Source organism: Dermacentor variabilis, chromosome 3 (assembly GCF_050947875.1).
Source record: "Dermacentor variabilis isolate Ectoservices chromosome 3, ASM5094787v1, whole genome shotgun sequence".
NCBI lineage: Eukaryota > Metazoa > Arthropoda > Arachnida > Ixodida > Ixodidae > Dermacentor > Dermacentor variabilis.
In genome coordinates this window covers 7998313-8025879 of record NC_134570.1, presented here as the reverse complement: position 1 = coordinate 8025879, position 27567 = coordinate 7998313, and the positions used below count along the sequence as shown (strand labels likewise).

Sequence of the window (27567 nt, the reverse complement as noted above, 5' to 3'; positions counted from 1 at the left end):
TAGAGCACAGCGATGGAGGACCCTTTTTGTGGACTGGAACAATCTTGCCTACTCTCCAGTCTTCCGGCACCACTCCTGATGGCAATGAGTGCTGAAAAATAGCACATAACATCGCGCTCACATTTGTTTTGGTGTTTTTCAGCATCTTAACACTTATTTCATCGACGCCAGACGATGATGTAAGTTTTAATGAATCAATTAGTTTCTCAATTCCGTAAGGACAAAAGGTAATATCAGGCATGACTGCATGATCCGAAAGAGGGAAGCGAGGTAATATGTTAACAGGTTCAGTTGTGAAGACGGAAGAAAAAGTACGGTTAAGTTCTTCAGCAATTTCGCAATCGGGAATACGATGGTTTTGATCATCAAACAGAGCTAATGGCTGGGAGTTATTAGGGTTAATAACCTTCCAGAATTTTTGGGGGTTATTTCTTAACATAGACGGCAGCGTTTGCGAAAAAAAAGTGCGTTTTTCTTTATTTGCTAGAGCTTCGAATTCTTTTTCTGCAAGGTAATACTTATTCCATGCGCCTGCGTTGTTAAATCGTTTAGCCGAGCGAAAAAGCCTTTTCTTTTTATTGTTAAGACGCTTTAGTGTGATATTAAACCATGGGGATGACTGTTTTTCGGTTAGGGTGATAACGGGTACGTATCTCGCGAACACATCGAGCATCTTGTTTTTAAAAAGCAGCCAGTTAGTTTCGACAGAACGCATAAAAAACTGGTGTGGAATGAAGCAGCAAAGTGTGCGAGTTCCGAGTTAATTGCCGAGTAATTCTCTTTGTCATACAGTTTGATCACTTTGGTTATCTTTGTAGGTTGTGTAAGCTGACAGGAGTACGATGCATGGATTATAACATGATCACTAAGACCAGGCAAATGCGTCATTGCATAAACTTTGTCAGGATCAGAAGCAAAAATGAGGTCGAGTATGTTAGAAGAATTACAACTTTTCAACATCGTCAATTACATTATCGTCAATGATATCTCTCTTCAACAGAATCATCGCGTCTTGGGTGCCGAGGGAACGCCGAAACCGGATGATCGTGGTGGGGTATAGTCCCGACTCCTCCAGGTAATCCTGCCACCTATACATAAGGACGTGCTCCAACACCTTGTCCACGCAGGACGTGAGCGAGATGGGCCGGAGGTTGTCCGTGTTCGGCGGCTTGCCTGGTTTGGGGATGAGGATGGTCTTGGCAGTCTTCCACTGCTGGGGCAGTGACCCCGCACTCCAGCACTTGTTGTAGTAACCGGTGAGGTTTTCGATGGCCACATCGCTGAGGTTCTTGAACGCTCTGTTCGAGATGTGATCCGGGCCGGCCGCCTACTTGCTGTTTAGTTAGTGCAGGGCCGCGCGCACCTCCTCGACGCTGATGTCGCGGTCAAGCTTCTCGTTGGCTTGACCGCCGTACTCGGGATGCCTTTCCGTGGGTGTAACCGGAAGGTACTTGCTGTTTATGCGTCTGATTACTTCAGTTTCCCCGTTTTCCTTGACTGCTCTGTGAATGATCTTTGCGAGGCGGTCGCTTTGGTGGGATTTTGTTTTAGTCTCGTCGAGCAGATGCCGCATCAAGTTCCAGGTTTTGCCGCAATGCATCTGCCCGTCCGCGGCATTACAGATTTCGTTCCACTGTTGCGTGCAGAGCAGCCGACAATGAACTTCGATGGCGCGGTTCAGCTCCGCCACCTTCTTCCTTAGGCGCCGCTTTAGTCGTTGCTTCTTCCACCTGTTTAGGATAGATTGCTTTGCTTCGAATAAGTGCGCGAGGCGGCTGTCAACCTTGTCGATCTGCTCATCCGTTTCTTATGATTTTGGTCGCCTCCTTGACCTTCCCCGCGATGTGGGCTGACCATTCTTCTATGTTCTCGATTTCCTCCATCTCCGTTGGTAACAGGCTACGGAAGGCATCCCAGTCTGTAAAATTATGTTTTCTGGTGTCCTCCGAGGCCTTGACCTCTTCCGGTATGATGACCTCTACGATGTAGTGGTCGCTGCCGAGCTCTGACCCCGTGTTGCGCCAGGAGATGTTCCCTTTCTCGTCGTTCTTCACGAACATGAGGTCCGGCGTCGTATCCCTCGACACAGAGTTCCCAATCCTTGTAGGATCAGTCGGGTCTGTGATGAGGGTGAATCCCAGGTCTAATGTGTCTTGGAACAGGTCTCGCCCCTTGGCCAATTGCGTGTTATATCCCCATGCCGGGTGTGCCGCGTTGAAGTCCCCGCAGGCGACGAGCCTGTGAGTCTCCGCCACGGTGCTGGCTCTGTGAAAGAGCGTCTTGAATTTTTGCTTCCAGTATGAAGGGCTACTGTAGACGTTAAGCAGAAAGGTGCGGTTCTTTTGTTTCTTGCCCGTAACGACCTCGATGAGAGTGTATTCAATTTTACTATTGTGCAACTCATGCTCAATGAAGGTGAGTCCCTTGCGAACCAATGTGCATATCCCTCTACCGTCGCTGACCTTTGGAGACTTGGCGTATACCCGATAACCGGGTAGCGACACTGCATCAGTGCGAGTCTCTTGTATCATGATTATATCGGGCTTGCCTGCTACTTGTGTTATTTGTTGCTGCAAGACTGCCTTCTTGCTAGCGAAACCGTTACAGTTCCAGTGCCAGGTCACGAGACCCTTCACTGCTGTAGTTGTTGCTGTTGCTGGAGCGGCCATGATTGTTGCTGATTGTACTGCTGCGTTATTTGCTGTATTGCGTTCGTTAACTGCTGACACGTCCGCTCGATGGCGGCGAACCTGTCGTTAATCATCTTGGTGAACGTTGTCTTAATATAATCTTCGAGCCCGTCGAGGTGTTCCTCGATTTGGTCGACCTTGTCTTTCAGGTTGTCCACCCCGTCGTTGAGCTTGCGCTCCTTCAGGTTCTGGATCGCTCGTCTTTTGGGTGCCGGTTCCTTCTCAGCGAATGTTGATAGTACAGCGCTGCTGATGCTGGGTGTGGGTTCACGTGGGGCGTTTCGTTATTGGTGGAACGGGTCGTCAGAAGCTTCTTGATTTCCATGATCTTGTTTGCCATCTTGCTAATAGTGGCCTCTTGCCTACTGACTTTCGTCTCGAGCTCGTTGTTTTTGCGCCTGAGTGCCTCGTTGGCTTCCTTCAACGTCCTAATCGCCTCGTCTTCCCACGTCTTGCTGTTGTTATCATTGACGGTCTTGCTGGTGCTAATGGTCTTGGTCGTTGCGGTGGTCGTTGCGGTATTGGAGGTGGTGGTGGTGGTGGCACCCCCCTGTGCTTTCTTGGCACCGTGCCTTGCTGCATCGGCCCAGCTCACATGGTCACGTGACTGCGATCTCTTACGGCTAAGGCTACGCTGTCTACTCTCGCTGGCCCTGCGCTTCGAGACGGAACATGACGCTCGGCGACCAGCTGGACCGGCAGGTGTTGCGGTTGCTGACATCAGCGATGGAAATTCCTCAGCTCTGAGAGATGCTCGTTGTTGCTGCTGCGCTTGTTGTTCGGCCATATTGCGCTCCCATTGTCTCCTTGTAACTACGTATAGTAGCTTGTAACTTTTAGCTTGTAACTACGTAGCTGAATATCTAGGAAGCGCAGCACGTTATTGGAGGGCTCTTCAACCGTAAAGCTTGCCTACTGTACTTCGTACAGGCAAGCTTTACGAAGTATTTTCTGCAGTCCTTAGCCCACTTACTCTCACGGTTGAAGAGCCCTCCAATAATGTGCTGCGCTTCCTAGATATTCAGCTCGAGTTCATGGAACGGCACACGTGTTGGGAGTATAAACCTAGAGCTAATAAGCCCCTGTTATCGTATAGGTCAGCCCACTCGAAGCTCGTCAAGAGGAGCATTGCCAACTTATGCTTTGGAAATGCTCTAAAGAAGTCTTGCCACCACAAGATCTATACGAGCCTTATGGATCAATCGGGAATGTTATCAGCAGCAGGGTTTCCGGAATCAGTGCAAGTTTCGGTCGTCGAGGGGCTGCTAAAAAGGTGCAGGTCAGATAGCACAATTCAGGACACGGCAAATCAAGGGACGGAACGTAGAAGGAAGGTAGCGGTAGTGCCCTACCTGCATAGAACGGCACATAAACTTAAGAAAATGGCTAGCCGGGTGGACACAAAAGTGGTCTTTTCCGCACCAGAAAAGCTGGCAAAAATATATCTATTGACGGACCCGTACCGTAAGCCAGCTGCCGGATGCTCTACGAATCATCGAAAAGCGCCAGTGGGATGCGTAGAGACTGTTGTATATGAGCTTCCGCTCTCCTGTGGGAAAAAAAATACATCGGAGAGACAGGGAGATGTCTTAATGACCGATTACGGGAACATTGCCAAACTGTGAAAAATAAGCAATACGGTCATCTGTCAACCCACTGTCAAGAATGCGGCTGTGCGCCGGTGTATGAGTCCTGCCGGGTTCTTGCGAAGCACAAAGATAAAGACGTGCGAGAGATCATTGAAGCTCAGGCTATCTGGCGGAATAGAGACACATGTGTTAGTGCCCCTTCAATCGACCTGTTAGATAAGGAGACGGCTTTTTGGATGGGTAAGATTTGGATTAGGTGGCGCCACTGTGCATGGGTTATATAGGTGTATTTCCTGAAAATCAAGTTGTTGAAGTTAGCGCATTGTGTTGTCGTCTCCCTTCCGTCCTTGTTTGCTGGCGCTAAATATGCTTTCGAGAGAGAAGCTTCCGGTAGAGGCCAACGCGACGATATGGGGACCACAGGAGCACCCAAGCACCTGGTGCGATATTAACATGGCGATGGCAGTGGTCGTAATGTTCTTTCTGTATATGCTGTGAGGCTAATAAACGAGATTGGGCGACTTGACTTGCCATACGAGCGCGATCGATGACTTCACGAGTGTACTCAATTGCAACACGTGGCACATATGGGAGGATGGGGTCAAAAGGCAGTGTGGGGTCGCGACCATACAACAGATAAAAGGGTGAATATCCTGCGGTGTCATGTCGGGACGAGTTATACGCGAACATCACGTAAGCCAGCGTGGTGTCCCAGTCGCGGTGATCGTTGGAGACGTACGTCGACAACATCTCTGTGATTATTCGGTTGAGACGTTCCGTAACACCGTTCGTTTGTGGGTGGTAGGCGGTGGACAGCTTGTGTTCAGTTGCACAAGAGCGAAGGAGGTCGTCCACAACTCGAGACAACAACGAGCGGCCGCGGTCTGTAAGAGTGAGTGAGTAAAGACTTTATTTGAACACAAGGTATTGACGGATGACGTTGTTAGGCAGCCACGAGCCCCTGGGCCCGGGCGGCTTCTTCAGCTCTCTCGATGACCTTGGCCTGCAGGTCAGGGTCGGAGCTGAGCAACACGGCCTCCCACTGCTCAGTACTACTTATTTCGTGATTTGTGTGATTTTCGGCTGGGCACGACCACATAATATGGAATAGATCCGCTTTTTGCTTACAATGCTTACATGTATTAGGGTATTGGTCCGGGTAGTAGTAGTGATAGGCTACGGGGTTGGGGTAGGTGTTCGTCTGAAGTCGTCTCCAAGCTACTTCTTGTCGCTTGTTAAGCGATTTGTGTGCTGGCGGGTACACTGCCCTGGCTAACCTGTAGTGCTGAGTTATTTCCTGGTAACTGACCATGCGATCCCTCCCTGACCCTAGCGTGATCCGTCCGGGTGCTCGGTTGGCGAGTCCTCGAGCGGTGGTGTGGGCGGCATCGTTGCCGGGTAGAGAGGAGTGTGCTGGTGCCCAAATGATCTGGATTGGTCGTGGGTGTTGGTTTGTGTCTATTATGTGTTTTACGGGAGCCGAGACCCGACCTTTCGCAAAATTGCGTACTGCTGCTCTGGAATCGCTAATAATGTAATGACAATGTGTGGAGGCTATTGCCAGAGCGATAGCCGCCTCTTCCGCTGTTTCGGAGCTTCTGGTGCGAATTGAACCGCCAGCGCGTATTTGACCTGAGGAGTCCACCACTGCAAGGGACATACAGTTGCGTTCTATGTATTCTGCTGCGTCGACATAGACTACGTCTTTGAAGGAGTGGAATTTCTGATGTAGGGCTTTGGACCGCTCGGCCCTCCTTTCCTTGTGGAATTCGGGGTGCATGTTTTTAGGGAGTGGATTAATTTTGAGATGGCGCCTCTGATCGTGAGAAATGTCTACTTTAATGCTTTGCATCGACTCGTAGTTGATGCCGAGATTCTGGAGGATGTTTCGCCCGGCGGCACTCTGAGCTAGCCTTTCGTATTGAGATATAAGGTGTGCTTCTACTAGTTCATCGAGGGTGTTGTGCACACCTAGGGCTAGCAATTTAGCGTTGGCCGTTCTTATAGGTAGCCCAAGAGCCTGTTTATAGGCCCTCCGGATAATCCCCTCTATTTTCTCTCTCTCAGCCGCTTTGAGGCAGAGGTACGGGGTGATGTAGGTGATGCGGCTGAGAACGAAGGCTTGTACCAACCTTATGAGGTTGGCTTCTTTCATGCCAGAGTGTCGGTTGGCAATTCTTGAAATGAGTCGCATCGTCTGCTGAACGCATGCTTCCAGTTTATGAATTGTGTTGCCGTTGCGCCCGTGAGCTCAACGGCAACACAATTCATAAACTGGAAGTCTGTAAGGAACTGTAGAGGTGCACCGTGCTGGAGAATGACGTCGTGAAGGAGAAAATCGGCGATGTCAGTTGCGCAACTAGTCGGCAACACCATTGTTATCGCGTAGCGTGTCGCGTAATCAGTAGCGACGGCGATCCACTTGTTCCCTCTAGTCGTCGGAAAAGGGCCAAGCAGGTATAGGCCTACGCGAAAGAACGGTTCAGAGGGAACTTCAGTGGGATGGAGTAGTCTCACAGGTGCCAGGGGTGGCTTCTTCTGGCGCTGACACAATTCGCAAGTTGCGACATAACGACGCACAGAGCGGTAGACACGCGGCCAGCAGAACCGGCGTCGTACGCGGTCGTATATACGCAAAACTCCATGGTGTCCTGCCGTCGGTGCATCGTGAACTTGTTCGAGAACGACGGGTTGGAGATGACGAGGAAGGACAAGCAGCAACTCAGGACCGTCAGGATTGATATTGCGGCGGTAGAGGATGCGGCCATGCAGCACGAACATGCAGCACGTGCCGTCATTGCTGCCAGATTGCACCCCGGCGATGATTGACTGTAAGGATGCGTCGCGTTGTTCAGCGCGCATGTCGGTCATGTCAGTCAAAGGTATCAAGCAGGTCACCGGATCATGCGCAACAGGATCTGGAGGATCCAGGGCGTGACGTGAGAGGCACTCAGCGTTCTTGTGGAGGCGTCTAGTCTTGTAGTGGACACTAAATGAAAATTCCTGGAGCCGTAAAGCCCAGTGACCAAGCCGTCCCGTCGGGTCCCGGAGGGAAGACAGCCAGCAGAGTGCATGGCGGTCTGTGACGACCGAAACTGTGCGGCCGTACAAATATGGCCGGAACTTGGCGACAGCCCAGACTAAAGCCAAGCTCTCCCGCTCGGTGATAGAGTAATTTCTCTCGGCAGGTGACAAGGCGGCTGGCGTAAGCTGTCACGCACTCGATACCATTCTGGTGTTGGGCGAGAACAGCGCCGATGCCATAGCCGCTTGCGTCAATGTGGACTTCGGTCGGTGCACACGGATCGAAGTGGGCAGGTATGGGAGGGGTCGTCAGAAACCCGATGAGAGCAGCGAACGCGTGAGCCTGCTCCGGGACCCATAAGAATGGCGTGTTGTTCTTTAGAAGATCTGTCAAAGGCCGAGCAACGTCGGCGATGTTTTTGACGAAACGGCGAAAGTAAGAACACAGGCCGACGAAGCAGCGCACGTCGGAAGCAGAACGTGGCACAGGAAAACTGCGTACGGCGCCAACTTTTTCCGGATCTGGTCGGACACCGGATGCGTCAACGAGGTGTCCCAACACGGTGATCTGACGGCGCCCGAATTGACGCTTCGTGGAGTTCAGTTGAAGGCCGGCTTTTCGGAAGACCGGGAGAATTGCAGCGAGTCGGGTAAGGTGGCTGCCGAACGTGGGAGAAAAAACAACATCGTCAAGGTAACAAAGACAGGTGGTCCATTTGTAGCCCCACAGAAGAGAGTCCATCATACGTTCAAATGTCGCAGGAGCATTGCATAGGCCAAAGGGCATGACTTTGAACTGATATAAGCCATCCGGCGTGATGAAGGCCGTCTTCTCGCGGTCCATTTCATCAACTCAAATCTGCCCAGGAGCCGGATCGAAGATCGATGGACGAGAAGTGTTTAGCTCCGTGCAAGCAATCGAAGGCGTCATCGATGCGTGGTAGTGGGTAGACGCCTTCCGCGTGATCCTGTTTAAGTGGCGATAATCGACGCAGAAACGCCAGGTACCATTTTTTTTTCACAAGGACGACAGGCGAAGCCCCAGGGCTGGCTGATGGTTCGTAGACCCCTTTGCGGAGCATCTTGTGCACATCTAATTGTATGACTCGACGTTCAGCATGCGATACACGATAGGGACACCGACGAATAGGATTCGTATCTCCAGTGTTTATACGGTGGTGAGCAACAGATGTTTGGCGTAATGGCCTTTCGCCGAAATCAAAGATGTCACTGTACGATTCAAGCAGGAGTCATATGTCCGTTGCCTGTGCAGAAGTGAGGTCAGGTGCAATCATTTTCGCGAAGTCATCCGTTAAGGAACCAGAGCTGTCAGCTGCAGTTGGCGCTAATAAGCCACTCTCGGGATTCAGTCTCTCAATGTAAAATTCGCAACCACTAGAAACGCTGGCCAAGAACATGCCGGTCGGAAGCACTTGAGGGCACAGGCTGAAATTAAGAAGTGGTAGAACGACGTCGTTATTAGTAGCCGTGACTAACGTATACGGAACAGCAACGTTCCTGTTCAAAAGCATGTCGATGGTGGAGTGAAGCACATATTCACCGTCAGGAACCTGTGGCTGGGCGGTCAAAGTGACGTAAGTAACTGCCTCGGGTGACAGACGCACATCTTGAAGCGAACACAAGCGCGGTGGGGCGGTACTCGGAGCATCGGCGAATTGAGGCTGTTCTAACTGAAGAACGCCGGTCGCGCGGTCGATGAGAGCAGAATTAGTGGATAAAAAGTCCAATCCAAGGATAACGTCGTGAGGGCAGTTGTCGATCACAGCAAAGAGAACAGAAGAAGGGTGGCCGGCTATAATTAAACACGCAGTACACATTCCAAGAACAACCAGCATGCCGGCGTCGGCCAGACGAAGCGCTCGGGCAGCTGCTGGTGTGAGCACCTTCTTTAAGCGTCTACGTAGGCTAGCACTCATCACATACACGTGGGCTCCAGTGTCGACGAGTGCTTGGACAGGTACGCCGTCTATTTTGACGTCAATTACACTTCTCCTTGTGGGCACAGACAGAGGATTTGCTGTAGTAGTCGGCAATGCAGCACCACCTCCGAGGGCTGTATTTCCTGGTTTTCCGAAAGGGTGCGGCCTAAGGCCACAGGGGACGAAAAGCGACGTGGCTGCGGCGAACGTGTTTGCGGTGAAGGAGAGTGGTGTCCGCGCGGCGATGGTGAGCGGCTGTACCACGTGTACCGAGCAGAGTTGACGGCGCTGTTAGACTCGGTGGTGGGCGAAACAGTGCGGGTATCGCCATCAAAACGGCTCAGGTTGGACGGCATGCGAGGTGTTGTGTGCCACGAGTTGCGACAGTATCGGGCCACATGACCAATGCGGCGACCGGTGAAACATATCGGCTGGTCGTCCGCAGTTCTCCACTCAGTAGGTTTGCGATAACGCGGAGAGAAGCGTCGGGGTGGAGCGAAAATAGCAGAAGGGCGTTCGTTAGCTCTGGGATTGGCGAGAGCACACACAGACTGTAAACCAATATTTTCAAGTTCATGGCGAACGATGGCTTGTACGAGGGGAACTGAAAATGTGGTAGGATCAGGGCTACGCTACAGTGCTCTAGATAATCGGAAGTGGGTTCAGGAGCCGGCGCGCTCCATGCGATGCGGTGAGGCGGCGAGTGTCGACAGGTCCCGGGTGTAAGAGGTGACGCTGTTGTAGCCAGTGGTTGTAGCGTGGGCTGTAGACTCGGCGCGCCCGAGCGCGCGGCTAGCAGTCCCGCCAAGCTGCCTTCAGCTCTTTGTTGCTTTTTGTGCGGTTCATTTTTCCTCTTTGTGAGTTCGCGGCGCTAAGACAACGGTCATGCCGAATCGTCGGCGTCAACGACGTTTTTGCTCCCGGATGCAAAACGGGATACCAGTGGACGAAAGGCGATCAGCCGTCGCTCTTCGCTGTGCCAAAGGATGAGAACCAACGCAAGCAGTGGGAACACAACCTTCATCGAAAAGATAAGGTTTTAGACGAAACCTGCTCTGTGTGTGAGCTACATTTCGAGCCCTCATGCATTGTGAGGGACTTTATACACATCATTGACGGCAAAGAAGTCCGCATCCAGCGTGAAAAGCCGGAACTTTTACCCGATGCGGTGCGAACTTTGCTGCCGAACGCGCCGAGCTATCTGTCAAAGAAAACACCGCTACAGAGACCACCTAGAAAGAGGAAAAGCACAAGTACATATCCTAATGAAGCGAAACGGCCACAAAGTAATGATTCCGACGTTAACAAGGAATCGAGGTGTCCGGACATTGACACTGAAGGCACATTCACACCGAAAGCGCAGCGTCTAAGTGGACAAGCGGATTTTCAAAGCGGCGAGGCGGCGAGCGCCCGCGCCTGTTCAGACCGGCCGCGTTGTCTGGCTATCCGGGCCGCCGGGAAGGCGGGGCACCTCTCAATTTCTTTAGCAATTTCAGGGACGTGCCGCCATCTCGCGGCACTTTGGGTTTGTGCGCGCACTTTCGATATCTTTTTCTTCGTGGCTCGGCGCGCTCCCGTCCGCTATCTAGTTCTGCAATATGATGAGCTCAGACGAAGAAGACGAGATCGTTGGCATTTTACTCGCCACTTGTCTAGTCTATTTTCAAGATTTGTTACAGCGCAGCACAAGACAAGGACAAAAGAAGGTATAAAGCGACGACACGGCGCCGTGTCGTCGTTTTATACCTTCTTTTGTCCTTGTCTTGTGTTGCGCTGTAGCAAACCTTACTATGAATCCCAACTAACTGGCCCAACTTGCCGTTTTGACGCTTTTGAATAACAGAAGCGAAAAGCCCAGAGAAAGACATTCGTTTACATTCCTTCACCAGCGCTTCCGCAGTGTCGGGTTCTGATTGGCTGCGGCCAAAACGGCCAACTTATCCGCGCGGAAAAAATCGGTCCAGGCGCGATCGGGCCAAGCGGCCGCATATTTTCCGCAAAGCGGAAAATCCGCGGCCGCTTGGCCGGATCCGCTTGTCCGCTTGTCCGCTCCGCTTTCGGTGTGAACGTGCCTTGAGAGTAGCGCGTTGGCGAACGACCAAGACCCTTGTGAAGTTAACGAAGCATCTGTGCCGGACGATTTTCCTAGGCTGGATGTTCCTTCAGAATACCGGAGTTTCCATGGCATACCTGATTGCAGTGGGACTGTGTACTGCAAGCTAAGAATGGGCGAAAATCAATGCGTGGAGTCAGAGAGGGTGGTGATGCTTCCACGCGATGATGGGCCCGGCCCCGCATATAGGCGCCCTGCACGCCGACGGACGCGCCACTGGTGGCGGCCTTGCGCAGAACACGCGGGAGAGGAGCCTGGCGAGCGCCGTAGTTTGCTGTGTCGTTGATCGTGCTTCTCTGTCTTATTCACGTTTTCAGAGCAAAATAGGCAACACCATTCGCACGTGTGGGGTGGCCAAAGCTTGAGGGAATGTCGAAGAAGAATTGTTGCAGGGTGGGGGGCTCAAATACCGGTGAAAACGTGCCGGCGATACGGTTCTAATCATTCCTGGCAAAGCCTCATCAGCGGGAGCAACGGTAGCAAAAATGGATCGTCGCTTCGAAGGGAAATTTCTTGTTCTCATCCTTTCCTTTGTCTCGTCGGTGTTTTTTTTTTTTTTTTTTCACTCGATCATAGACGTGTGAGCTACGAAGTTCCGTCTGCAGTGCAGCATGAGGTTTAAAGGCATTTCGCTAAAGTTCGGAATGCTGTTTGCCGCTTATATTGTTTTCCGCTTCTTTACCGCGTTGCGCTAGCTAGGCTGCACGACTGCACGAGCGCATGTCGTGTATGTTAAAGCTACTGAAGTTTGCAAGGACTGAAATGGTTGGTTTCATGTGGCGCGGCAAATCCTCGCACCAGCTGTCGCGCACTTCATGTTTTTACATCTATTTTATGCGTGGCTTTGCACATGGTTAACTGTTGCTAGTTGCTCCATGCGTAACTCTTGTCGATTCTTTTGAGCTGCGAAGTTTTCACCCTGCCTTGTTTGTAAAGGGTATAAATCACGCTGTGTCTTATCGGAGTGATAACAAGGAAGTGCTTCGTTGACATCTTTATTCTTTTCGCCCGAGGGCATCTTAGATATTGTTGCGCTGCTTTGCCTTTAAATATATCATGTGGCACCTCTCTCTAGTCATATAAAAAAGTACTGAAAAGTTAGTCAGTCCTTAGATTTGTACGTTTCCAAGCAGCTCCCTTGGGGAATTTAAAATTGCACAAACTGCAGCGGGAACGGTAGTTCATCGGCGTATGCAGTAGAATTGCATCGGCGGTACAGCACTAACACGCGCTTTTATTAACCCGTGTGTTTGGTGACTTCGTTGGCTAGTGTACGCGTTTCCATTGAATAAATTGGCAATTACTCTTCTTGAGGCGACTTAGACTGCACTTATTCGGCGATGTCACATGTATTCATCGGCAGAAAAATCACAACGGCATATGCAGAGATTGCATCGTGCGAATTTGTTTGATATAAGTCTGCACTAACGACGGGTGCTTATTATTCAGGTACAGAAGCAGCATTGCGGCAAGGGTAGAATTAAAAAAAAACCATCGAGAGATCGCATCACTCAACGAAATTTATCGGCTAGTGAACATGAGCTCCACGTCATGTAAATGGGGTTCATGGCGTTTGTCTGCGGGACACACTTTGCACGTATGTGGACCATGTTGTGCAAAACACCGGTAAAATCATGTTCATACCCGCTCGCGCAGAGGTCAGCATCTTCCCTACAGCTGTCACCGCAGAAGAAGCAGCGTGGCACCGGAACAAAGGAGAAATCGCAGCCGCGAACTTCAGCCATCCTTGCTGCAAAGGGTTGTCGTCTGCTACTGCTCCCGCGTGTACTGTTGGAAGCGTTCGCTAGGTGGCTTTCAGTGGCGCCTCTATAGGCGGTGCACGAGGCGTATAGTGCGCACATTTGGGGCCACTTAGTAGAAACGGGGCGCATCGCTCTACAATACACTACACAATACACTACATCACACCACACGACAATACACTACAATGCAGGTTATGTAGCGCGCAAGTTCATTGCACGCAGTGACTGTGTCGAATTGCAAAAACTTGCTTCTATAGGCGCCAAATGAGGAAAGCCAGGACAGTGAGTTTACTGCAATTTGTGACAAAGGAGGGTTTCTCTACCCATCCCGTGTGCTTTGTTTGACGGTGAGAAGGCTGGAAAACCTTTTTGCAATTTTTTTAGTCAGGAAACGCTGTGCAGTAACAGCATAGTAGATGTTATGGTGCTGGGGGGGCAAATCTCAGATTTCATGTGGTGTAGGGTGCAGCCAGCACTCAGAAGCGCTCACAGCCAGCATTGTCAAGTTTTATGTTTTGACAAGGCTGCATGTTTATGTTAAAGCAATCAATGAGTCGCGAGAAGCTCGCAGGAAAAAGAAGCTTCACGCTAAGATGGGCAAGTGCTCATAGTCGCGCGGCTAAATGTACTGTGTAAACAAGAAAACACGGCATTCCTTTGAGAAATTGAAGAATATGTTTCACACTGTGCATAGTTGGAGCGCTGCAATAAAGGAGTGCTTTATTTTATAAAAGTTATTTTGTCTTGTTTTGCATTCATCAGCGTTTATACATCGGCGGCAATTGACCCTTCGTTTTGAAGAAAAAAAATGCATGCATCAGAACAATTAAAACAGGGGCATGCATACCACACTTAAAATTATCGCATTCGCATATAGTTCGCGGTACACACAACGGTCTCTAAGTGAAGCGTTTTTTTTTATTCCAATTTCTTGTTGCCCCGCCCCTCTGCTAAAGAACTTCCGATGGCTCAAGCTGGATTACGCTCGGCCACGTTTGCCGACAGCTTCGAGTTGGCCGCTGGATAACCCCGATGATCGGTAGAATGTTTATTCCTCTCCCTTTACCCAGCTTTTCCTGTGGGCGGCGATAATACTACTATGCACTAACGTTGAAATATGGGAGCCGTACCTGCAAAAGAGCGCGATCAGCGTTGCGAAGCGTTAACGGGGCCGCTCGTCCGCACCACCGCGCTATCCGCTGTTGGCTACTGCTGCATCTAATTCTCTTGATTCGCCGACAACATCTGTGTACAGCTTCACCTATTTGTAGGACCTGTTTTAAAAGACAGAGCCTTGTTTATTTATCCGACGATTCTATGCACAGCGCGCAGCCACGGCGCGGCGCGCCGCATTTCATACAGCCCATGCTCTGGTGGCGCCATCTGTTATCGTCGACACAAGCCGCCGGCGGCCGCTCCCTGAACCCACTACCCATATTCTAGAGCACTGTAGCTACGCGAACAGAAAGCTACGGGCGCCATCGCATACAGTTCACGTCTAACGATTCGCACCACGTCCTCTGATGGCGACGCATGCTGCTGTGCGGGTTCTTCACACTTCGACGTTGTGGCAGTATTGGGAAGCCTGGCGAATGGTTGCAAGACACGTTGGCTTTTGGCCTGCTCGAATTGTCGGCACTCTTTAATGATTGCGTCAAATGTAGAGCAGCTCTTGCACATGAGCAGATTAAACCCGTCGTCGGCAATGCCCTTAAGCACGTGCCCCACCTTCTCAGATTCTGTCATGTCGTGATCGGCTTTACGACAAAGTGCCAGCACGTTCTGGATGTACGAGACATAGGACTCCGTGGGGGATTGGGCACGGGAGGCTAGTTCCTGCTATGCGGCACTTTTACGGCCGGCTGGTTAGCCCAACAACTCTTTTTTTCTCTGCATTTCTCTTTGCATTGGTCCCAGCTGGTTAGCTCCTCTTCGTGGTTTTCGTACCACACCTTTGCCGTGCCTCTTAGGTAGAACAACAGGTTAGCTAGCATAATCGTAGGGCCCCATCTGTCGATTCCACTCACGCGTTCGTACATGGCCACCCACGCTTCAACGTCGGCGCCATCGGTCCCGCCGAAAGTTCCAGGATCCTTGGGTTGCACAACGACAACCCAAGGTGACTGCGACGTAGCTGGCTACGGTGATGTTGGAGGCGGCAACGACGTTGATCCCGCGTGCTCACCGTCATTCATGGTGCGGACGGTGATGTGACGTCCACTGCGGAGCTCTTTTTCCAGCCGTGGTACCCAGCACCACCACCAATATGTTACGGGGATGTTGCGAGTATATAAAAACTATATTTACAATATATATACAGGATGAGTCAGAACAGCTAGATGGCTGACCACCAACAACACGCAGCAACCAGCGTCTCCGATCTTCTTCCTCTCTCTTCTGTCATCCTTCCGTAACAATATCAAATAAAATGCTACTTGTCCAGCTACATTTAATGTTTAGAAAAAAGAACTCGTGGAAATTTCCGTTGACAACGACGCGGGAAGTCGAATTTCGTTCTCAATCCATTCTGTGCTGCCCACGCTTTCGCGTTTCAATACTTTCCTGATCGCTCAGTGCTGAGCTAGTTATGCTGACTCGCGGAACTCGCACAAAGTGCAAGTAGCAGAGAATTCAACTTCCATTTGATGTCGCGGTATACCCGAGCGGTCTACGCCACATGACCAAAAAGCAGCTGCAGCAGTGAATCCGCCGTCTTTCGGGCGCCGTTTTACTCACCAATGGCAGCAAAGGGCGTTGACGTCGTATGCAACGTTACCACTCCCCCGGTTGGGTGGTGCGAGATTTGAATTTCGAAGAAGTTGTTCGGACCCTTCAGATAGAAATTTATCGTAAACTCAGTCTTTCTTTTTTGGCACGAAGCAAGCGTTGCGATGTTTCTGGAATGGTATTTAAACAGTCCCCGTCGACGCAGTGTTTGCCTTTAGTGTCCCTTTAAGGAGCCGGTGTCGCAAGAAACCTAGCGTCGTCGTCCTGCGTTTACGGCAGTCGTTACGGCAGAAAATATTTTCGTACCACGTATACCCAGGCCTTCCTGGGCCGCAAGGAATAGACTGAATAATCGAATTTCTCAAGCTAAAATACGTAGAAAAATCTTAACTTACGACTTGCACACAACCTACAGGCATGATAGCTCTCGGATTGTAATTTGACTATAGGAGAAAACATAATTCTGTTATGCGAGAACACAAAGAAACCCCTTCACACACAAACCAGCCGCGGCCTGCACAGACTGGCCGCGGCGTCCGCCATTTCATCATCATCATCATCATCATCCTGGTTACGCCCACTGCAGGGCAAAGGCCTCTCCCATACTTCTCCAACTACCCCGGTCATGTGCTAATTGTGGCCATGTTGTCCCTGCAAACTTCTTATCTCATCCGCCCACCTAACTTTCTGCAGCCCCCTGCTACGCTTCCCTTCCCTTGGAATCCAGTCCGTAACGCTTAATAACCATCTGTTATCTTCCCTCCTCATTACACGTCCTGCCCATGCCCATTTCTTTTTCTTGATTTCAGCTAATATGTCATTAACTCGCGTTTGTTCCCTCACCCAATCTGCTCTTTTCTTGTCCCTTAACGTTACACCAATCATTCTTCTTTCCATAGCTCGTGGCGTCGTCCTCAACTTAAGTAGAACCCTTTTCGTAAGCCTCCAGGTTCCTGCCCCGTACGTGAGTACTGGTAAGACACGTCTGTTATACACTTTTCTCTAGACGGATCATGCCAACCTGCGATTCATGATCTGAGAATGCCTGCCAATCGCACCCCAGCGCATTCTTATTCTTCTGATTATTTCAGTCTCATGATCCGGATCCGCGGTCACTACCTGCCCTAAGTAAATGTATTCCCTTACCATTTCCAGTGCCTCGCTACCTATCGTAAACTGCTGTTTTCTTCCTAGACTGTTAAACGTTAGTTTAGTTTTCTGCAGATTAATCTTTAGACCCACCTTTGCCTCTCCAGGGCTGTGAGCATGCATTGTAATTAGTCCCCTGTATAACTAAGCAAGGCAACATCATCAGCGAATATCAAGTTACTAAGGTATTCTCCATTAACTCTTATCCCCAATTCTTCCCAATCCAGGTCTCTGAATACCTCCTGTAAACACGCTCTGCATAGCATTGGAGAGATCGCATCTCTGTGCCTGACGCCTTTCTTTATTGGCATTTTGTTGCTTTCTTTATGGAGGACTACGGTGGCTGTGGAGCCGCTATAGATATCTTTCAGTATTTTTACATACGGCTCGTCTACACACAGATTCCGTAATGCCTCCATGTCTGCTGAGGTTTCGACTGAATCAAACGCTTTCTCGTAATCAATGAAAGCTATAAATAAGGGTTGGTTATATTCCGCACATTTCTCTATCACCTGATTGATAGTGTGAATACGGCCTATTGTTGAGTAGCCTTTACGGAATCCTGCCTGGTCCTTTGGTTGACAGATATCTAAGGCGTTCTCGATTCTATTTGCGATTACCTTAGTAAGGCAGCGGACAGTAAGCAGATCGGTCTATAATTTCTAAAGTCTTTGGCGTCCCATTTCTTATGGATTAGCATTATGTTAGCGTTCTTCCAGGATTCCGGTACGCCCGAGGTCACGAGGCATTGCGTATACAGGGTGGCCAGTTTTTCTAGAACAACCTGCCCACCATCCTTCAACAAATCTGTTGTTACCCGATCCTCCCCAGCAGCCTTCCCCCTTTGCATAGCTCCTAAGGCTTTCTTTACTTCTTCCGGCGTTACTTGTGGGATTTCAAATTCCTCTAGGCTATTCTCTCTTCCATTGTCGTCGTGGGTGCCACTGGTATTGTATAAATCTCTATAGAACTCCTCAGCCACTTGAAATATCTCATCCATGTTAGTAATGATATTGCCGGCTTTGTATCTTAATGCATACATCTGATTCTTGCCTATTCCTAGTTTCTTCTTCACTGCTTTTATGCTTCCTCCGTTCCTGAGAGCATGTTCAATTCGATCCATATTATACTTCCTTTTGTCAGCTGTCTTACGCTTGTTTATCAACTTCGAAAGTTCTGCCAGTTCTTTTCTAGCTGTAGGATTAGAGGCTTTCACACATTGGCGTTTCTTGAACAGATCTTTCGTCTCCTGAGATAGCTTACTGGTATCCTGTCTAACGGAGTTACCACCGACTTCTATTGCACACTCCCTAATGATGCCCATAAGATTGTCGTTCATTGCTCTAACACTAAGGCAATCTTCCTGAGTTAAAGCCGAATACCTGTCCTGTAGCTTGATCCGGAATTCCTCTAGTTTCCCTCTTACCGCTAACTCATTGATCGGCTTCTTATGTACCAGTTCCTTCCGTTCCTTCCTCAGGTTTAGGCTAATTCGAGTTCTTACCATCCTATGGTCACTGCAGCGCACTTTGCCGAGCACGGCCACATCTTGTATGACGCCAGGGTTAGCGCAGAGTATAAAGTCTATTTCATTTCTAGTCTCGCCGTTGGGGCTCCTCCACGTCCACTTTTGGCTATCTCGCTTGCGGAAGAAGGTATTCATTATCCGCATATTATTCTGTTCCGCAAAGTCTACTAATAGCTCTCCCCTGCTATTCCTAGTGCCTATGCCACATTCCCTCACTGGCTTGTCTCCAGCCTGCTTCTTGCCTACCTTGGCATTGAAGTCGCCCATCAGTATGGTGTATTTTGTTTTCACTTTACCCATGGCTAATTCCACGTCTTCATAGAAGTTTTCGACTTCCTGGTCATCATGACTGGATGTAGGGGCGTAGACCTGTACAATCTTCATGTTGTACCTCTTATTAAGTTTCACAACAAGACCTGCCACCCTTTCGTTAATGCTATAGAATTCCTGTATGTTACCAGCTATATCCTTATGAATCAGGAATCCGTCTCCTAGTTCTCGTCTCTCCGCTTAGCCCCAGTAGCACAGGACGTGCCCGCTTTTTAGCACTGTGTATGCTTCTTTTGTCCTCCTAATTTCACTGAGCCCTATTAGATCCCATTTACTACCCTCTAATTCCTCCAATAGCACTGCTAGACTCGCCTCACTAGATAACGCTCTAGCGTTAAACGTTGCCAGGTTCACATTCCAATGGAGGCCTGTTCGGACGGCATTTTCGGGCGGCCTGTTCGGACCCAGGTATTCTTAGCACCCTGTGCTGCGTCACAGGTCTGACCGCCGCCGTGGTCAGTTGCTTCGCAGCCGCTGGGGACTGAGGGCCGGGGTTTGATTGTTGTATTCATATAGGGGGTAGCCAAGTACTGCACCATGGTGGCCAATCCTGCTCTGGTGAGGGAGTGCGTTACCGGTTCTGGTCACCGAGATAAGGCCGCACTCCAGGCCTGTTTATGCAATTTTATCAACACGCGAATTTTTTTAATCCGTTGGAAAATTGCGCGGCACTGGGATTCGAACCACGGTCCTCTTGCATGTGAGGCGGATACTCCACCTCTACGCCACCGCTACTTATCAGAATCAGCAGTTGTCATAGAGCGGCTTATACCGACATTCGACAGGCGCCGCCGTGGTCGGAATGTTGTTGACGTTGATGTCTCAGCTTTTGCACGGGGTCTAATTGTAAGGAAGTAGAGGCACACGGACAAGGCCAGCCAGGTCGCCTTTTTGGTGCCTGCAGTGCAACCACTGAGCCAGCTGGATCGCCAGTGCTTGGTACGAGAGAGAGCCACTCAGCCATCCAGCGGTTCCTGCTCGCCTGACTTCTCGGCTACGTTTGGCGCTACCAGCTGAAATATTAAATAAACCCATTTACAGCTTGAATACTTCTTCCAAAAATGCAGTGAATAGCATTGGAGAGATTGCGTTTCCTTGCCTGACCCCTTTCATTTAGCTATCTTTCTACTTTTCTTGTGGAGCTCAACCAAGGTAGATGTGGAGTCATTGTAGATATTTTCGAAGATATTCACGTATGCCTCCTGCACCCCTTGATTACGCGATGGCTCTATTACTGCTGGTAGCTCTGCTGAATCATATGCATTTTCATGATCTATAAAAGCCATATTGAGAGGTTGATTGTACTCTGCAGATTTCTCGATTACCTGATTGATGACACAGATGTGATCCATTGTAGGGTGTCCCTTCCTGAAGCCAGCCTGTTATCTTGGTTGACCGAAGTAAGTGTGGCCCTTGTTCGATTGGAAATTATCTTGGTGAATATTTTATACAGTACTGAAAGTAAGCTAAGGGGCCTATAATTTTTCAATTCCTTAATGTTTCCCTTTTGGTGGACTAGTATAATGTTGGGATTCTTCCACTTCTCGGCAACACTTCAAGTCATGAGACATTGCGTATAAAGGGCCGCAAGCATTTCAAGCATATCTCCTCCATGTTTGGTTTAAATCGACTGGTATTCCATCTTCTGCCGCTTTTCGCCGGATGATGTCTTGCAAGGCCCTTCTAACTTCATCGTTAGCTATAGGAGGAGCCTCTGTATCCTGTTTATATCCTGTTTATTACTACTTCGAATGGAGGTATTGTGGTTACACTTGCGTTCTGTACAGGTGCGTGTAAAATTATTCGGCTGTTTTACTATATCTTCCAACTTTCTGATGATATTGCCTTTCTTATCTTTGAGTGCATGCTTTTTGGCTTTTCCTATGCCAAGTTAGATGTCATGTGGCCTCCATTTCTTTACGTCTTGCTCAGCCTTTCTCACGTTATAATTTCGGATATCCCTTACTTTCTCCTTGTTGATCAGTTCTGACAGTTCCACGAATTCTATTTGATGTCTTGAGTTGGACACTTTCATGCTTTTGTCGTTTCTTCATTAGATTGTTTGTTACTTGGAAGCGCTTATCTGCTGGTTGCCTTAATGCCTTACCTTCCACTTCTGTTGCTGCTTCTAAAGCCAGCCTAGTTATGGTTTCATTCATTACCTCTATGTCATCTTCATATCTCTGTTGCAAGGCTGCATATTTGTTTACAAGCACCAGCCTGAATTAATCTGCTTTTACCCTTACTGTGTCTAGGTTGGCCCGTTGCTGACTAATTTTACTCGTTTTCCTCATATTGAGGGAAATCCTAGACCTCATTAACCTATGTTGGGATCTCCGTTTAGCGGAGGCAAGTAATAGACGTTTTGACATGTTGAGAACGGAGAGTAGACTGGCTTTATTCCACTGTAAAAGCAGGTTTGCCGGGATGCTGTGGTGGCACCCCAGTCGGGCAGCCACCTTACTTCCAAGAAAGAACAAGGGCCATCACCCCCACGTGGAGGCCAGGCGAGGTAACTGGATTTTCCAGAAGCAGGGGGCAACGTATAGTGACAGACGGTCGCTACGCCTATGATCGCTGCACTTTGCCCTACCTAACACTTCTACATCCTGCACTATGCTGGGATCGGCAGAGAATATGAAGTCTATGCCATTTCTTGTTTCTCCATTTGTGGCTTTTCCACATCCACTTCCTGTTGCTGCGCTTCCTGAAGAAGGTTTTCGTCATTCGGAACTTCTTTCCGCGAATTCTACGAACATCTCTCCTCTACTGCTTCTAGAATTCATATCGTAGTTGCCAAGTGCTTGTTCACCAGCCTGCTTTTCACTTAGCACTTTTCTTATCGCTAATTCATCATATTCATAAGACTGTTCTATTTCTTCATCACCGTGACTGTAGGTTGGTACGACATTTACTCTGTACCTCCGATTCAGCTTTATTACGACTGCTGTTGCCCTCTCATTAATGCTGTAGAATTCGTCAATGTTGCCCGCTATGTCCGTATGGATTAGGAATCCTACTCCCTATTGTCTCTTATCTGGAAGGCTTCTGTAGCAGATGACATGGCCATTAGTCAGCACTGTATATGCGTCCCCAGTTCTTCTAACTTTCCTTAGACCAAGAATATCCCACGCAATGACCGATAATTCCTCAAAACGTCCTGTTAAGCTAGCTTCACTCGAGATGGTTCTTGTGTTGAACATTGCCAGTTACAGTTTCCAGTGGTGGCCTGTCCGGATCCAGAGATTCTTACCACCCTCGGCTGCGTTGTAGGCCTGACCGCCGCCTTAGTCATGTGCTCCGCAGCCGCTGGGGACTGAGGGCGGTGTGTTAATTGTAGGAGTCATGGAGTCATGAGGAAAGTAGTGGCCGAAAAGTACACCAGGGAGGCCAAATCATGTTCTGGTGAGGGAATGTCTTTGTCGAAGCTTAGTGGGCCTTCCTAATTTGGTTGCACCTGGACTAGTATAGGCCCCCTTGCTCTCGGATTTCTTTTACCGGTGTCAAGCGCCACTCGAAGCCTGGAGGTGTAGTGCACTGGAGGAGGGTTCGAGCTTACGACGTTCAGATTAGCAGTGGGAGATTCTATTTCTGCTCCACGCCATCGCCTCACTCACATAGCTACAAATGGAACGCTTCCAAAACACCTAGGTACAATTGGAGCACTTAAGAAAAAAGAAAGAGGATTTGAACTTCTTACTATGGCAACCGAGCATCTGAGATAGCTCAGTCAAATGACGCTGTAGGTGGCGAGGCTACCGTAAGGCTTAGGAGACCAGCTTAGAGGATCCTGCATCCTGGAAAACTCACTTGAATTATCCGCGATAGACAGTTTTTGCGTAGGTAAGACTAAGTTATTTATTCGTTTCATTCCACCGGCTCTGACCGCGTCGAGAGGCGCGGGAGAAAGGGACGAAAATATTTAGAAATGGTTCTAACATCGTAGTTCTGAAGCGCACGTAAGCAGGCGACCGTGAAAGCGGCTAGGTATTGTTTTGCCAACACCAAAACCTGTAGACAGCCGGTCTTGACACCGCACTGTCTGCGCCATCTACCGGCGCCGCCGCGAAGTCCGCGCCTGGTGTGGGTTCGATTACGCCGAGAAAACGATAAATTCAAGGGATCTTGTTTATCATTGAAAAGCGGCACATACGCAGTGACACATACGTCAAGTTGGCGTCAAAAAGTTGCATTGAAGAGCGGCATGTACATACCTAGTGGTACACAGCTAGTGACCCAAGTTGGATTCAGAGATAAGAGATTCACTGAAGAGCGGCACGTACTCAGACACACTTACCAAAGTGACACAAATCGGCGACAAAGAGGTTCATTGAGCAGCGGCAATTACTTAGTGACTCAAGTTAGCCCGGCGCTTGGTTTCAAACGCTGTTCCCTCCGCACAGCAGGCAGTTGCGCTAGCCATTTGAGCACGGACTACCCAGTGACCCAAGTTGGCAGGAAACAGAGACGAAGATAGACAGTGTAGTGGTTGGGGTCGGGCATGAAATAGATGGTAGCTGGCCCATGCCGTCCTCCAACTTATCCACGCTGAGGACGTTGTTGAAGGGAGATACTTGTTCTCATCGAAAACGAGGAATATGGGATTTATTTGCAGTGTCTACATGAGAACGTTACAGTTCATCAGTCTAGCATGACTGAGAGAGAATGCACCCCGAACAGCCGACAACGGCTCCTTAAATACACTCTGTCCACCCTAGATCCCTAGGTGAGGGAAACCGGCCGTTCAACCATCGACCGATGGGAGCGTCCAAAGTCATCGTCGCCGACCCGCCTGTGAGGGAGAGGGTTTACACACTCACTTCCGCACAGGTTTCACTGATCACACCGAGGTGAGAGGGTTCTCGCACGCAAGGGTCCTGCCCCGAGCAGGTGTCTCTTGATCTCAGTGTTTACTGCGCAGACAGTGGCCGCCGCGTCTGACCATTGACTGACGACTTCTAAGAACCGTGAGACGGCGCCACAAAACTTCTCCTTCTCGGAGTTCCACCGCTTCAAACAAGCCGTTACGGTGACGGCGACTCGACAAACAATACCTGGTCCGCCGACTGCGTCTTGACATCTCGGGGCTAGGTGGCGTCAACTACAGCGGTCAGCTCAAGATGGGCTTCCATCTCTTTTCGCCTTTTCAGAGTGATCTTTTGCTGTGACCTGAATTTCGAGAACTTCACGAGGTTCGGCAACCTGTGTGGACACTGTTGATACCAAACTTTCCGGTGAGCACCTCGCCAAACCTTTGTGACGGGCCCAAACGTGTGTGAAGTGTGAACGCTAACGGCGGCGGTGAGGCGGCCTCCGCTAGTACGCGGAACGCGTCGGCGACGCGGCCGCGACAGATGGCGACGCTTACGCCGACTCCAGCTACGGAGGCGCCGAGAACACCGACGACAACGTTTAACGAGGCAGCAGGCCCCGAGAAAACACCCAACGCGCAACTCACTTCCTCGGACGTGGACCGAGATGACATGGAATACCTGGAAACCGTTAATGAGGATTGCATTGTCCTCCAGAGTACCGAAGAAACTGGCGGACCCCATGGACGCCAAGACGACGACGGAGATTGGCAAACGGTTTTGCCGTGCGCCAAAAGAAGGCGCTCGCACGAGCGGGCAAAAAGGCCATTTTCCACGAGGGGGGCTACGAATAATCGGGACCATCGTCCAAGCCCCCGGTGCAACTAGCGAAGAAAAAGAAATCCAAAGCAAGGCGGCTTCCACCACTGCCCAAGAACGACTTTAAAGTGATCGTGCGCCCTCACCAAAGTCTCCCTATCAGGGAACTCACGGCGCCCCAGATCGCAGAAGCAGTTATAAAGGCCTGCCAAGGAAAAGTGAATGGAAACCAGTTCCTGCTGAGATTGAAACCAGGATCAAACATTTTTATTATCTCAACCCCTACCGAAGAGGTGGCGGATATTGCAAGAAGAATTACAGGCCTCACCTTAAACGGTCGCCTGCACGCAGTGAGTGCGTACGCAGCAGTAGGCGACGACACAAAGAAAGGAGTGATACATGGCATCGCTGCTCACACAAGCCCTGAAACCCTGCTAGCCAACCTACGTGTTCGTACGCAAGGCGTCGATATACTAAGAGCTAGGATGTTGGGTGAAACGAAAACAGCGGTAATTACCTTTGGCCCCATCATACCGCGATACGTCTATTATATGGGAAGGGAGCTTCCCTGCTTCCCATACAAGAATACCATACAATTCTGCAAGACTTGCAAGCAAACGGGTCACAGAGCGGACGTCTGCCCGAACCCCCACCTGCCGATATGTCACAACTGCGGCACTCGGGAGCCACAACATTGTCCACGACTGCAACCCTGTTTGCGCCACCTGCGGAGAAAAGCATCTCACGGGATCCAAGGAGTGCAAACGTCGTTTCAAGCCGTCAGCACAGCGACCGCAGCCAAAATCACCAAACCGGATGGCCGGCAAAACGCCGGGCAAGACGATCAAGTCATCGTCACCAAAACGGAGATGGTCTGACAAAGGCGATACGGACGATGACGACTGGCCTCCACTGCGGACTCAAGGGGACATTCCAACGTCGCAACCTCAAATTCGAAAATCAAGATCACAAGAACGACAGAAGAATCGAGATCAAGGGCTATCTGACCACTCCGCCTCCAGACACCACCGAATGTCCTCCAGATCCCCTACCCCATCCAGGACTTCAGTGGCAGTAGGATACTCAACCCAACACAAGGTGAGCTGGGCGGGGATGGCACGAAAAGGGGCTCCAATAACCGCCAACCCTGAGTACCAAAGAATCCTTTCTGAAAATCGTCAGCTTAAACAAACAGTAGAACTTAAAATCGAGATGGCAACGCTGAAGGCTCAGTTTCAGAATACTAAAATTGGGCAAGCTAAACCAGCACAGGGGGATAAACCTGCCGCCCAACAAAAAGCAATTGGCAACATTGAAACAATGATGAATCAGGTAGTAGAACAAATTCACGCTCTGCAAACGTTTCAACAGCAATTATTTGCTGAGGTGCAGAACCACAAAGTTTATGTGGATGAACAAATGTCTAAACTGCAGCAAACATCACGTAAAAGAGCCAGCAGTAACCCCGGAACACCGACGGCGAGAAAGGTAAAAAACGGGGCTGTTTCCGATTCGACGGATACCGAAATCGTAGCTAACCATGGCCAGTAAAACAACCCGAACGACGGACACCGCTGAGATATGGCAATGGAACTGCCGCTCTTTTCAGAAAAGAGCGGCAGCGCTACAAGCTTATTTAGATGCTGCCATTATTCAACCGGACGTCATCTGTATTCAGGAAATTGGAAAGGGAGTAGTTAAGCTTAGAGACTACTACACCTTTCAAAATCCCATGTATCCTAGAGTCGCGACGCTGGTGCACAAGAATATCGCGGCCAGTGACCACTATTATTCCCAATGCTCAACGGAGCACCAATTGATTGAATTACACACTACAAAAAGGAGTAAAACCAAAACGTTTATTGGCAACGTATACAGCCCAGCGAAAGAAAGCAGACTGCGTTTCCCGAGATGCCTGAACGGGCACTTGGGCATCTGGAAAAAAAAGACAGGTTTATTTTAGTCGGGGATTTTAATGCTCCCCACACCAATTGAGGTTATAGGACATATACAAAAAAGGACAGAAACCTAGTAGAAGCAGTAGAGAAATATAACATGCAACTAGAGACCTTACCCCTCGCCCCAACGAGACTTGGAAATAGCGTCTGCGGAGACACGTATTCAGACATCACCATTACATTTAACGTAAAAGAGGGACAGTGTAGGAACCTGGATGAAAATATGGGAAGTGACCATTATATTATTAGCTACTCCACTAAGACTCCCAAATTAAAGGAAGCCTTTCAGAAATGCGAAACTTACAGACTGGACTGCATATAGACATTACCCGACCCCTCAGCATCCGATAAATACAATAGAAGAATGGGTAGACGAAATGATGCAGGCATACCAAACTAACACAAAGCACGTCGCGCTAAGCGAAAAAACACCGGCAGTGGATCCCCACCTCGTCCATATGTGGGAAGGCAGGCGAAGTGGTACTAAACGATGGAAGAGACAGCGCTTAAACAGAAAGCTCAGAGCTAGAATAGAACAACTGACAGAACAAGCAAATGAGTATGCTAGGGAACTACAAGCGAACAAATGGATACAATTTTGCGACTCGTTACGAGGAACGCTCCCAACAACCAAGACATGGGCAATTTAGCGCAGCATGCTTGACCCATACAATACAAAAACAGTCACTACTAGAGCATTACGCACATTGGTAGGAGAATTTAAGGGGGATGACGCATCCTTGATACAAACCTTGGCAGACAGATACATCGGGACAGGAGGAGATAACATCGATAAGAGAGAGTACAAAGGCATGGACAATCCCAAGCTTGATGCACCTATAACGAAACAAGAAGTATATACCGCCGCTCTAGCATTAAAACGTAACTCAGCCCCAGGCGAGGACGGCATCACGAATGCTATGTTAAGAAATATGAGTGATCAGCAACTGGAACGCCTAACCCGATGCTTCAATGAGAAAATCTGGGAAACGGGAGAACTTCCTAATCAATGGAAAGAAGCGACCATCATCTTAATATCTAAACCGGGAAAAGCAAGAACATTGCAGAATCTCAGGCCAGTATGTCTAACCTCCTGCTTAGGCAAACTTTTCGAAAAGGTCCTTCA

The 27567-nt window shown here is 49.6% G+C and overlaps 1 protein-coding gene across 7 annotated transcripts in view; it reads left to right on the top strand.

Moving 5' to 3' along the window:
- LOC142575118 (uncharacterized) overlaps window positions 1-27567 on the top strand; it is a 171263-nt gene that overhangs the window by 75704 nt on the left and 67992 nt on the right. For 5 of the 7 annotated variants that reach the window (XM_075684120.1, XM_075684116.1, XM_075684121.1 and 2 more), the window contains one exon: window positions 1001-1075. The exons of the other annotated variants lie outside the window; for them this stretch is intronic. In XM_075684120.1, coding sequence (XP_075540235.1) covers window positions 1001-1075 — 75 coding nt within the window. The remainder of the gene's footprint in view (window positions 1-1000; window positions 1076-27567) is intronic. 7 annotated transcript variants of the gene reach the window in all.